We start from the raw sequence: 13,099 nt of genomic DNA on the forward strand, positions 1-13,099 counted from the left end.
GCAGCTCCCCAAGACGATCATTATTTTTGTTGCTTTGCAGTTTTCCTCTGTCATAACCTGACCCGAGGAGAAAATGTTTAGCCAGAGTCTTTTTTTTAAAAGTTTTTTTCTGTTTATTTGCAGTCTTATCAGCAGCATTAACAACGGAATTATATATATATATATATATATATATATATATATATATATATATATATATATATATATATTACCCTAGTGAAAAAAAGGATACTTTATTGTATTTGAAATATATTCCCTTTTTCAATAGTACATTGCAAATATAGGCTACTAAAAAAATTGTACTCTCTTTAAATATATTAAAAGTAAATTAGCTTCATGCTTTTTCACAATACAACTTTTAACACGCTTTAAAATAATTGTACTTTAGTATATTTTCGAAAAATATATTTTCGAAAAATATCTTTGAAGTGAAAATTCTGTTTATTTTTAAAATTTTACTTGCACTTTATAAAAAAATATATTTTAGGTATATTTTAACTGTGTGCTGGAAATCATCATTGTAACAATGCATTGAAAGTATACTTTAAAAATACATTATAGTATACAATAGTATTTTGTACAAGGTACTTCATAGCTACGTTTTATTTGTCTAATAATGTACATTTGTTATTGAATACAAACACTGTAAAAAAATTCTAACCTCTCCAAGTCAAAATTTTCTAGTGACTGGTCACATCTAAATTTTTTAATTGGCCCAAGTGCAATTCTTGTTGCAATAGTCTGTTAACATTGGCTCAATGAGAAAATTGAAAAATTTTGATGTTATCAGTCACTAGAAATTTTTGACTTGGGGATGTATTTTTTTTTTACAGTGAAGTATTCAATGTATAGTATTTGGAATAAGCCAAAGGTATATTAATGAGCCTATACTTTTTACTCAGATATATCACACCACGATAGCCTCGTGGGCAAGTGCACTGACATGTGCTTCGGGGAGACCCAAAGTCGAGTCCCGGCTTGTGGACATTTCCTGATCCCGTCCCTTCTCTCGCTCTCCCATCTCTCTTACTGTCTAGCTACTGTCCTATCCTAATAAAAGGCGAAAACGCCAAACAAATATAAAATAATAATAATAATAATAAAAAATAAACATAATATATATAATTACACTTATGGTATATTGCTTGTATGTTTCGAATACACTCGTAATGAATTTGTAATGTACTTGTAACACAAATAAAGTTCACTTTAATATCACTAATCAAGCATTTAATTTGTCCTAAACAGGCACATACTTAAAGTATACTATACTTGAAGTTGGTCCAATTTAGTACACAAATATACACTAAATGCACTTAAAGTTATGCTTTACTACAATTTAATTACAACTAAAATGTACTTAGTACAAAATTAGTTGTTTCAAAATAGCACACTTCAAGTTAACTAATCATTAACACACTTGAAGTATACTGATAATTAGTCTGGCTGCAAGTATACTTTTACTTTTTTTTCTTTTCTTTTTTTTCACCAGGGTATACAGTGGTGCTTTTCATTGTTGGATTACTTTGAAAATGGCTGCTGTTGTCTGTCTCCAAGCATTTTGTTGTCCCTTCAGATGTTTCGGTTATTTGTCCTGTTATGGCATAGTTTCAGCACATGGTGTCACTGCAGACCGTCAGTTAAAGGTTTAAAGGATTTATTATGAAGCCTCTCTCAGAATCTTGGTGTTATAGTGTATCTGTCGTTGAGACATGATGATGGTTTCTGTTCCGTCTCGTGCTGTCTGAATGCAAATAAGATTCTCGTGCGTTTATTTTTTAGTTTTTACTGTCATTACCCCATTGTGAATCACCATCATGGCATTTACGGGATATTTCGAGTGTGGATTTATAATTTTCCTTTCTTTGCTGGATTGTGCGTTTGCTCAGATCGTCTATTCCGTACCGGAAGAGGTAAATAAGGGAACAGTTGTTGGCAATATAGCGAAAGACCTGAACATAAATGTTTACGACCTGGAATCTCGCATGTTTGAGATCGTGACTGGATCAAATAAGAAGTATTTTGACGTAAATCTGAAAACTGGCGTGCTGTTTGTTAATGAAAGGATTGACCGTGAGGAGATATGTATGTCGAACCAAAAATGCTCTTTGAATATAGAGGCCCTCGCTAAAAATCCTCATCATCTTTACAGGGTGGAGATTAAGATCTTGGATATAAACGACAATGCGCCACATTTTCCTGTTAAAGTGTTTACTATAAATATAACTGAAACAGCCAATCCTGGCGAGAGATTTCCTCTCCCTGTGTCCGAGGACTCTGATGTTGGCAGTAATTCACTGAAAGAGTACAAACTGAGTCCGAATGAACATTTCAGTCTCGATACACTGAGTGAAGACCAGAGTGTGTCTGCAGAGTTAGTGCTGAGCAAGGCTTTAGATCGAGAGAAGCAAGCGACTATTAAGTTAGTTCTCACGGGGACAGATGGAGGAAAACCACCTAAATCAGGGACTTTAAATATTATTATAAACGTCATGGATGTTAATGATAATAACCCAGTGTTCAGTCAACCTCTTTACAAAGTCAAACTAAAAGAAAATGTTGCTGCTGGAACTAAAGTTTTATCTGTCTTTGCCACTGATTTGGATGAAGGAATAAACCGTGAAATTGTGTACTCGTTTGTTGGTCATGGAAAAAATAAAGATCTATTTACCATTATCCCTGAGACAGGAGATATTGTTGTAAAAGGGAAAATTAATTACGAGGAGAATCCTGCTATTGAGTTACGAGTTCAGGCAAGAGATAAAGGCAGTACACCAAGGAGCACACATTGTAAAGTTTTAATAGAAGTTCTAGATGAAAATGATAATGCACCAGAGATAATTGTGACTCCTCTTTTGGAAAATGTGAAAGAAGACACAAAGTCAGGAACTGCTGTTGCTTTAGTCACAGTGTCTGATAAAGATGGAGGTAAGAATGGCATTGTTCACTGTGCGCTGAAAGGCTCGTTTCCTTTCAAACTGGAGACGTCATATAACAATCATTATTCTCTAGTGGTAGACGGACCTCTGGACAGAGAGAGTGTTTCTCAGTATAACATCACAATTACAGCTTCAGATGAAGGAACTCCGGCTCTTTCCAGCAGCACTGTTATAACTGTACATATCTCTGATGTTAATGACAATGCCCCACATTTCCCAGCACCCGTTATTAACGCTTTTCTAAGTGAGAATGGTCAAGCTGGAGGTCTCGTGACAAAAGTGACAGCTGATGATTCAGACACTGGTGAGAACGCAGAACTTTCATATTCACTGTTAGACAGTTCCAGCTCCAGTGTTCCTTTAACAACACTGATCAATATAAACTCTTTGAGTGGAGAAATATTCAGTTTGCAATCATTTAATCATGAAGAAACAAAACGATTTCAGTTTGAAGTGATGGCAACAGACACTGGTGTTCCTCCTCTGAGCAGTAATGTGACTGTAAATGTGTTTATTCTGGATGAGAATGACAACAGTCCAGTTATTTTACCGCCTTATTCTGATCCTGGATCAGTTAATACTGAGAACATTCCCTACTCTGCTGAAGCGGGATACTTTGTAGCCAAGATCAGAGCTGTTGATGCTGACTCTGGATATAACGCTCTTCTGTCTTATCATATAAGTGAACCCAAAGGAACGAATCTCTTCCGCATTGGAAGCAGCACTGGAGAAATAAAGACTAAGAGACGAATGAGTGACAATGACTTAAAAACTCACCCACTTATTATTACAGTGTCTGATAATGGAGAGCCATCACTCTCAGCGACTATGTCCATGGATGTTGTGGTTGTTGAGAGTCTGGATGACATAAAGACATCATTCAGAGAAGTTCCTGTTAAAGAGGAGAGTTTTTCAGATCTGAATGTGTATCTGCTCATCGCTATCGTCTCAGTATCAGTCATCTTTTTACTGAGTCTCGTGGGTTTGATAGCAGCTAAATGCTACAGGACAGACGGCAGTTTCAGCAGGTACAGCGCTCCAGTGATCAGCACCCATCCTGACGGAAGCTGGTCCTTCTCTAAATCTACTCAACAGTATGACGTGTGTTTTAGTTCAGACACAATAAAGAGTGATGTAGTCGTTTACCCCTCGCCGTTTCCACCAGCAGACGCGGAGTTGATCAGCATTAATAGTGGAGAAGAAACTTTTACGCGCACCCAAACTCTTCCTACCACTGGAAAGGTAAGACATTACAACGTGCTTGTGCATTTGCAATCACTGCTTGACTTGTAATTTTTTTTTTTTTTTTTAGAAACGATAAGTTGAACGTTTTGATTTTATAAACTATAATTATAGTTTATATTCCATTTTTAAATGTCTATGAAAATAATAATAAAACAGTAAATATCGTTTTTATTTAGTTTTTTATTTTATTACGCGTATCCAAACCCGATACTCAAGATAATACGTAACATACTGGACAGCTTTGTCAATTTGGAAAATATTATTTAAATGTATCACTTGTTGTTAAGATGATGCATTTTATTTTTGCAAATTAGTTCATTATATCGTGACTCTGACAATACAGTACTGGAACAATGACCTTATCATACAAACTGCTGTTTGTATTTTTGTAAAAAAATAAAAAAAAAAAATAAAAAAAAATATATGGTTTAACTGTGGCCTATTTTGTATTTAAAAAGCTAAATAAATTCAGTACCACGGACAGCGATAATGACTTTATATATTCCTTCTAGATATTTGTATTTGCTGTAATACAAAATAAAACTTTTTCTGTTTCGTAATGATTGTGTTGATATGATGATTTCGATTTGAATTTATGAAGAAATGTTTTCGTTTAGTTCACTCTTTGTTTTATATAATCCTGTATGAAGTAACATCTCATTGTTTCATCACTGTTACAACACATGGTGGCACTGCAGACCACAACTTTGAGAGTCATCTGAGCTCCTCCTTTACAGCAACAGAATATGCGCTGAAAGGGTGCAAATAACCAAGGCTTAGAGTAGCTTCTGCGTCGTGATTTCGGATTGTATCGAGAGAGGTTTATTTAGTTGTTTCAATCGCTTTAAATAGCAGGACATTTTCTTGCACGATCATGGATTTCACAGGATATTATGGCTTCTGGATCTTTTTTTTTCTGTTATGGAAATCTTCGCTTTGCCAGATTGTCTATTCCGTCTCCGAGGAGGTAAATAAAGGAACCGTGATCGGGAATATTGCAAAAGACCTCAAGATCAGCGCTCAGGAACTAGAATCACGCATGTTTCAGATTATGCCTGGATTAAATGCAAAGTATTTTGATGTAAATATGAAAACGGGGTCGCTGTTTGTAAAAGACAGGATTGATCGTGAGGAGTTGTGTGGCTCTAATCAGAAATGTACATTGAATTTAGAGGCTCTTGCTCAGAATCCTCACAGACTTTATCGGCTTGAAATTATAATTGTGGATGTCAACGACAATGCTCCGTTTTTTATTGACAGCATGTGTGTTGTCAATGTTACAGAGAATGCAAACGAGGGGGACAGATTTCCTCTTCCAAATGCTAAAGATTCAGATGTCGGAAGTAATTCTCTGAAAGATTACAAACTCAGTTCAAATGAATATTTTTCTTTGGATGTTCATAGCGGGCAAAAGAGTATATCTGCTGAGTTAGTACTACAGAAAGCTTTAGACCGAGAGAAACAAGCCGTTATTCACTTAATATTAACCGCTGTTGACGGAGGAAAACCTCCTAAATCTGGAACCTTGAGTATTGTTGTTGACGTCATGGATATAAACGATAATAAGCCTATTTTCAGTAAACCTTTATACAAAGTTAAAGTAAAAGAAAACACACCAATTGGAACCAAATTAATTTCTGTTTCTGCCACTGATTTGGATGAGGGCATCAATAGTGAAATTCAATATTCATTTCATGGAAATACCGAAGAAATGAAACTGTTTAGCATTAATTCTAACTCTGGGGAAATTGTTGTTCAAGGACAAATTGATTACGAGGTAGATTCTGCAATTGAACTCCGTGTTCAGGCGAGAGATAAAGGCAGCCCTCCAAAAAGTGCACACTGTAAAGTTTTAATAGAAGTTGTAGATGAGAATGACAATGTGCCAAAAATAGTTACGACTCCTCTGTTGGAGAGTGTGAAAGAGGACGCAAAACCGGGAACTGCTGTTGCTTTAGTCACAGTGTCTGATAAAGATGGAGGTAAGAATGGCATTGTTCACTGTGCGCTGAAAGGCTCGTTTCCTTTCAAACTGGAGACGTCATATAACAATCATTATTCTCTAGTGGTAGACGGACCTCTGGACAGAGAGAGTGTTTCTCAGTATAACATCACAATTACAGCTTCAGATGAAGGAACTCCGGCTCTTTCCAGCATCACTGTTATAACTGTACATATCTCTGATGTTAATGACAATGCCCCACATTTCCCAGCACCCGTTATTAACGCTTTTCTAAGTGAGAATGGTCAAGCTGGAGGTCTCGTGACAAAAGTGACAGCTGATGATTCAGACACTGGTGAGAACGCAGAACTTTCATATTCACTGTTAGACAGTTCCAGCTCCAGTGTTCCTGTAACAACACTGATCAATATAAACTCTTTGAGTGGAGAAATATTCAGTTTGCAATCATTTAATCATGAAGAAACAAAACGATTTCAGTTTGAAGTGATGGCAACAGACTCTGGTGTTCCTCCTCTGAGCAGTAATGTGACTGTAAATGTGTTTATTCTGGATGAGAATGACAACAGTCCAGTTATTTTACCGCCTTATTCTGATCCTGGATCAGTTAATACTGAGAACATTCCCTACTCTGCTGAAGCGGGATACTTTGTAGCCAAGATCAGAGCTGTTGATGCTGACTCTGGATATAACGCACTTCTGTCTTATCATATAAGTGAACCCAAAGGAACGAATCTCTTCCGCATTGGAAGCAGCACTGGAGAAATAAAGACTAAGAGACGAATGAGTGACAATGACTTAAAAACTCACCCACTTCTTATTACAGTGTCTGATAATGGAGAGCCATCACTCTCAGCGACTATGTCCATGGATGTTGTGGTTGTTGAGAGTCTGGATGACATAAAGACATCATTCAGAGAAGTTCCTGTTAAAGAGGAGAGTTTTTCAGATCTGAATGTGTATCTGCTCATCGCTATCGTCTCAGTATCAGTCATCTTTTTACTGAGTCTCGTGGGTTTGATAGCAGCTAAATGCTACAGGACAGACGGCAGTTTCAGCAGGTACAGCGCTCCAGTGATCAGCACCCATCCTGACGGAAGCTGGTCCTTCTCTAAATCTACTCAACAGTATGACGTGTGTTTTAGTTCAGACACAATAAAGAGTGATGTAGTCGTTTTCCCCTCGCCGTTTCCACCAGCAGACGCGGAGTTGATCAGCATTAATAGTGGAGAAGAAACTTTTACGCGCACCCAAACTCTTCCTACCACTGGAAAGGTAAGCTACTGCTGACTTATCTGTAAATAAATTCACTGCAATTAAATTACACGCTGCAATTTGTGTGAAACGTTTCAGAGACACACTGCTCCTTATTTTGGTAATGAAGTATCTTATAAATCTTAAAAAGTCAACAAAAATGCCATTCAGATATTTGTATCTGAAAACTAAAAACTTAAATTGATGCGTAAATTGATCTCGTGGGTTTGATAGCATCTATTCTAAATGCTACAGGACAGATTGCAGTTTCAGAAAGTACAGTTCTTTAGTCTCCCTAAATTTCCGCCCTGCCCCTCTAAAAACTTCCGATTAACTCCGTAATCTGTACACTAATTCGTTATCGCCTCAGTCCCCTTTAAAACCCAAATGAAACCGGCGGCAGGCTTTGGCTCATCCCCGTATTTTAGTCAGCGTTATTCAGCGTGTTCTTCAATCTTCATCGGTGCAGAGCGTCAGAAGCAGAAGACAAAGTGTTTGCATTTATTAATAGATTATGATATCTGCATCTGTGTAGTTTTTTGAGTTTACATATGATGCGGGAGCAAATCAAGTAAAATCTTGGCTTTAAAAAAAGAAAAAAAAAGAAAAAAAGAAAATGAAATTCCTTTAATCTAAATGGCATGAGACTTTGTGACTTTTCCTACTCTTCCTATACTTTATAATTCAGTGAAATAAAATTGCTAAAATTTGTTATGAATTTTAGCTGGTTATTTAAAATGATTAGAAATGAATTCAATATTCAGGGATTGACTTGATAGAACATGCTGTATTGTTCATTCCTACCCAAGTGTCAGCAATTTATTATTATTTGTAAAAAAGTTTTTTTTAAAAATCATATCCTCATTGGAGGCTCAGCCCCCCCTAATATTGAAATCCTAGAATCGCCCCTGACTAATTGCTATCAAATTTACCCTTTACCGACTTGCGACTCACGTCACTGGATAGGATTTCACGCGCAGTTTGTGATGTTTAGTATATAATCACATCAACTGTACTAACGGAATTAATACCCATTTAACAATAAATTAATTGACATTTTGAAATATGTATATACTTGTGTGTTTTTTTTGTATTTGTGGCCGACTGGTTTAATATCATATCCAACTGGTGTTAGTGTGCTGCGACTGCATCGATCAGTACCATGGACAGCAGCAGACTAATATGAGTTCTAGCGTGAAAATGTTACATTTCTGATGAATTTGAATATGTGCTTCTCTGTTTTTTTTTGGCCATTTAAAATTATTAGAATTTACGATGTATCATAGTCTTGTTTTTTAGTGTTTGGTAACTATGATTTGTATTTACTGGTGTCATTTCATCTCAACTGCGTCATGTGTTGCTTCAGTGGATTTGGAAATATAACATATGTAATGGCATAATGTCAGCACATGGTGTCACTGCAGACCGTCAGTTAAAGGTTTAAAGGATTTATTCTGAAGCCTCTCTCAGAATCTTGGTGTTATAGTGTATCCGTCGTTGAGACATGATGATGGTTTCTGTTCCGTCTCGTGCTTCCTAATGCAAAGAAGAAATATTGGCTTCTCTCGCCTTTATCATTTTTAGATATCTTCAAGATATTTGTGAATCTCCATCATGGCATTTATGGGATATTTCGAGTGTGGATTTATATTTTTCATTTCTTTGCTGGATTGTGCGTTTGCTCAGATCGTCTATTCCGTACCGGAAGAGGTAAATAAGGGAACAGTTGTTGGCAATATAGCGAAAGACCTGAACATTAATGTTTACGACCTGGAATCTCGCATGTTTGAGATCGTGACTGGATCAAATAAGAAGTATTTTGACGTAAATCTGAAAACTGGCGTGCTGTTTGTTAATGAAAGGATTGACCGTGAGGAGATATGTATGTCGAACCAGAAATGCTCTTTGAATATAGAGGCCCTCGCTAAAAATCCTCATCATCTTTACAGGGTGGAGATTAAAATCTTGGATATAAACGACAATGCGCCACATTTTCCTGTTAAAGTATTTGCATTAAATATTACAGAAAACGCAAGCCCTGGAGAGAGATTTCCTCTCCCTGTGTCCGAGGACTCTGATGTTGGCAGTAATTCACTGAAAGAGTACAAACTGAGTCCGAATGAACATTTCAGTCTCGATACACTGAGTGAAGACCAGAGTGTGTCTGCAGAGTTAGTGCTGAGCAAGGCTTTAGATCGAGAGAAGCAAGCGACTATTAAGTTAGTTCTCACCGGGACAGATGGAGGAAAACCACCTAAATCAGGGACTTTAAATATTATTATAAACGTTATGGATATTAATGATAATAACCCAGTGTTCAGTCAACCTCTTTACAAAGTTAAACTAAAAGAAAATGTTGCTGCTGGTACTAAAGTTTTATCTGTGATTGCCTCTGACTTGGATGAAGGAATAAACAGTGAAATTGTGTACTCGTTTGCAGATCATGGTAAGAAGCAAGACACTTTTACCATTATCCCTGAGACAGGAGATATTGTTGTAAAAGGGCGTATAAACTTCGAAGAGAATCCTGCAATTGAATTGCGAATTCGTGCAAGAGATAAAGGCCATTCGCAAAAGAGTACACAATGTAAAGTTTTAATAGAAGTTCTAGATGAAAATGATAATGCACCAGAGATAATTGTGACTCCTCTTTTGGAAAATGTGAAAGAAGACACAAAGTCAGGAACTGCTGTTGCTTTAGTCACAGTGTCTGATAAAGATGGAGGTAAGAATGGCATTGTTCACTGTGCGCTGAAAGGCTCGTTTCCTTTCAAACTGGAGACGTCATATAACAATCATTATTCTCTAGTGGTAGACGGACCTCTGGACAGAGAGAGTGTTTCTCAGTATAACATCACAATTACAGCTTCAGATGAAGGAACTCCAGCTCTTTCCAGCAGCACTGTTATAACTGTACATATCTCTGATGTTAATGACAATGCCCCACATTTCCCAGCACCCGTTATTAATGCTTTTCTAAGTGAGAATGGTCAAGCTGGAGGTCTCGTGACAAAAGTGACAGCTGATGATTCAGACACTGGTGAGAACGCAGAACTTTCATATTCACTGTTAGACAGTTCCAGCTCCAGTGTTCCTGTAACAACACTGATCAATATAAACTCTTTGAGTGGAGAAATATTCAGTTTACAATCATTTAATCACGAAGAAACAAAAAGATTTCAGTTTGAAGTGATGGCAACAGACTCTGGTGTTCCTCCTCTGAGCAGTAATGTGACTGTAAATGTGTTTATTCTGGATGAGAATGACAACAGTCCAGTTATTTTACCGCCTTATTCTGATCCTGGATCAGTTAATACTGAGAACATTCCCTACTCTGCTGAAGCGGGATACTTTGTAGCCAAGATCAGAGCTGTTGATGCTGACTCTGGATATAACGCTCTTCTGTCTTATCATATAAGTGAACCCAAAGGAACGAATCTCTTCCGCATTGGAAGCAGCACTGGAGAAATAAAGACTAAGAGACGAATGAGTGACAATGACTTAAAAACTCACCCACTTATTATTACAGTGTCTGATAATGGAGAGCCATCACTCTCAGCGACTATGTCCATGGATGTTGTGGTTGTTGAGAGTCTGGATGACATAAAGACATCATTCAGAGAAGTTCCTGTTAAAGAGGAGAGTTTTTCAGATCTGAATGTGTATCTGCTCATCGCTATCGTCTCAGTATCAGTCATCTTTTTACTGAGTCTCGTGGGTTTGATAGCAGCTAAATGCTACAGGACAGACGGCAGTTTCAGCAGGTACAGCGCTCCAGTGATCAGCACCCATCCAGACGGAAGCTGGTCCTTCTCTAAATCTACTCAACAGTATGACGTGTGTTTTAGTTCAGACACAATAAAGAGTGATGTAGTCGTTTTCCCCTCGCCGTTTCCACCAGCAGACGCGGAGTTGATCAGCATTAATAGTGGAGAAGAAACTTTTACGCGCACACAAACTCTTCCTACCACTGGAAAGGTAAGAAGATCATTGAAAATTAGTGTAAAAATATTTACATCTTAATTATTGTTCTCAGCTGTTCGCAATTATTTCTTATGGTTGTCATAAATGTTGGTTTGGGTTTCACAACGTGGTTGTTTCACTTGATTTTAAAGTTGTTGTGATCAATTATGAATACGTTTAATCTGCAGTTTTACTAACTTACTATGATTAATCTTGTCCTGCCTGGGTGGGGTTTTTTTTTCTTTTACTTTTTTTTTTTTTGTTTGTTTTTTTGTTGCTGTTTTCAAGTATCAAAACAGTTAATATTTAAAAATAATGTAGCCTAATAATCGATATAGTTTACAAAACAGAAAAGCGATGTCAAGCAAAAGTAACAAAGTTAAACAGACGTACGTGACAGGAAATGTGAAAATTAAATTGCGAAAAAGAAACGAAATAATAATATTCATAATAATAATAATTCCGACCCTATGCCAATGGGTCAATACAGCATTCCGACCATTTTATTTTCATGATATACCTGATTTGACCTCTTTACTGTCTCTGTGCAGCTCCCCTAGAGGATCATTATTTTCTTTTGCAAAGCAGTGTTCTCTCATAACCTGCCCCGTGGAGAATAATTTTTAGCCAGCGTTAACACCCGCCCCACCCCCCTTCTTTGGACATTTTTTTTTTTTTTTTTTACTTTGTTTGCAGTCTTATTAGCTAATCAGCAGCATTAACAAGTGGGTTATTTAATAAGCAGTCTGTCACTAATATGTATATTGCGGTGCTTTTTATTGCTGAATTACTTTGAAAATCACTATCTTTTGTTGTTGTCTCCAAGCATTTTGTTGTTCCTTCAGCTGTTTTGGTTATGTATTAGTCCTGTTATGGCATAGTTTCAGCACATGGTGTCACTGCAGACCGTCAGTTAAAGGTTTAAAGGATTTATTCTGAAGCCTCTCTCAGAATCTTAGTGTTATAGTGTATCTGTCGTTGAGACATGATGATGGTTTCTGTTCCGTCTCGTGTTGTCTGAATGCAAAGAAGATTCTCGTGCTTTTATTTTTTGTTTTTACTTTCGTTACGCCAGCTGTGACTCTCCATCATGGCATTTACGGGATATTTCGATTGTGGATTTATAATTTTCCTTTCTTTTCTGGATTGTGCGTTTGCTCAGATCGTCTATTCCGTACCGGAAGAGGTAAATAAGGGAACAGTTGTTGGCAATATAGCGAAAGACCTGAACATAAATGTTTACGACCTGGAATCTCGCATGTTTGAGATCGTGACTGGATCAAATAAGAAGTATTTTGACGTAAATCTGAAAACTGGCGTGCTGTTTGTTAATGAAAGGATTGACCGTGAGGAGATATGTATGTCGAACCAGAAATGCTCTTTGAATATAGAGGCCCTCGCTGAAAATCCTCATCATCTTTACAGGGTGGAGATTAAAATCTTGGATATAAACGACAATGCGCCACATTTTCCTGTTAAAGTGTTTACTATAAATATAACTGAAACAGCCAATTCTGGCGAGAGATTTCCTCTCCCTGTGTCCGAGGACTCTGATGTTGGCAGTAATTCACTGAAAGAGTACAAACTGAGTCCGAATGAACATTTCAGTCTCGATACACTGAGTGAAGACCAGAGTGTGTCTGCAGAGTTAGTGCTGAGCAAGGCTTTAGATCGAGAGAAGCAAGCGACTATTAAGTTAGTTCTCACGGGGACAGATGGAGGAAAACCACCTAAATCA

The 13,099-nt window shown here is 37.2% G+C and overlaps 1 protein-coding gene across 1 annotated transcript; it reads left to right on the forward strand.

Annotated features, from left to right (window-relative positions):
* Positions 1-551: 551 nt before the first annotated feature.
* On the forward strand, positions 552-5,034 carry LOC309489411 (protocadherin alpha-2-like). The gene has a single exon (XM_082158188.1). The coding sequence runs from the start codon at positions 1,818-1,820 to the stop codon at positions 4,230-4,232; it is 2,415 nt and encodes an 804-aa protein (XP_082014314.1). The 5' UTR covers positions 552-1,817; the 3' UTR covers positions 4,233-5,034.
* The last annotated feature ends 8,065 nt before the right edge of the window (positions 5,035-13,099 follow it).

The sequence above is a fragment of the Leuciscus leuciscus genome, assembly GCF_965113295.1.
Source record: "Leuciscus leuciscus genome assembly, chromosome: 24".
NCBI classification, from domain to species: Eukaryota; Metazoa; Chordata; class Actinopteri; order Cypriniformes; family Leuciscidae; genus Leuciscus; species Leuciscus leuciscus.

Bases quoted from the DNA above. Each gene is read 5' to 3' on its own strand.
- LOC309489411 (XM_082158188.1), top strand. From the start codon at position 1,818: ATGGCATTTACGGGATATTTCGAGTGTGGATTTATAATTTTCCTTTCT.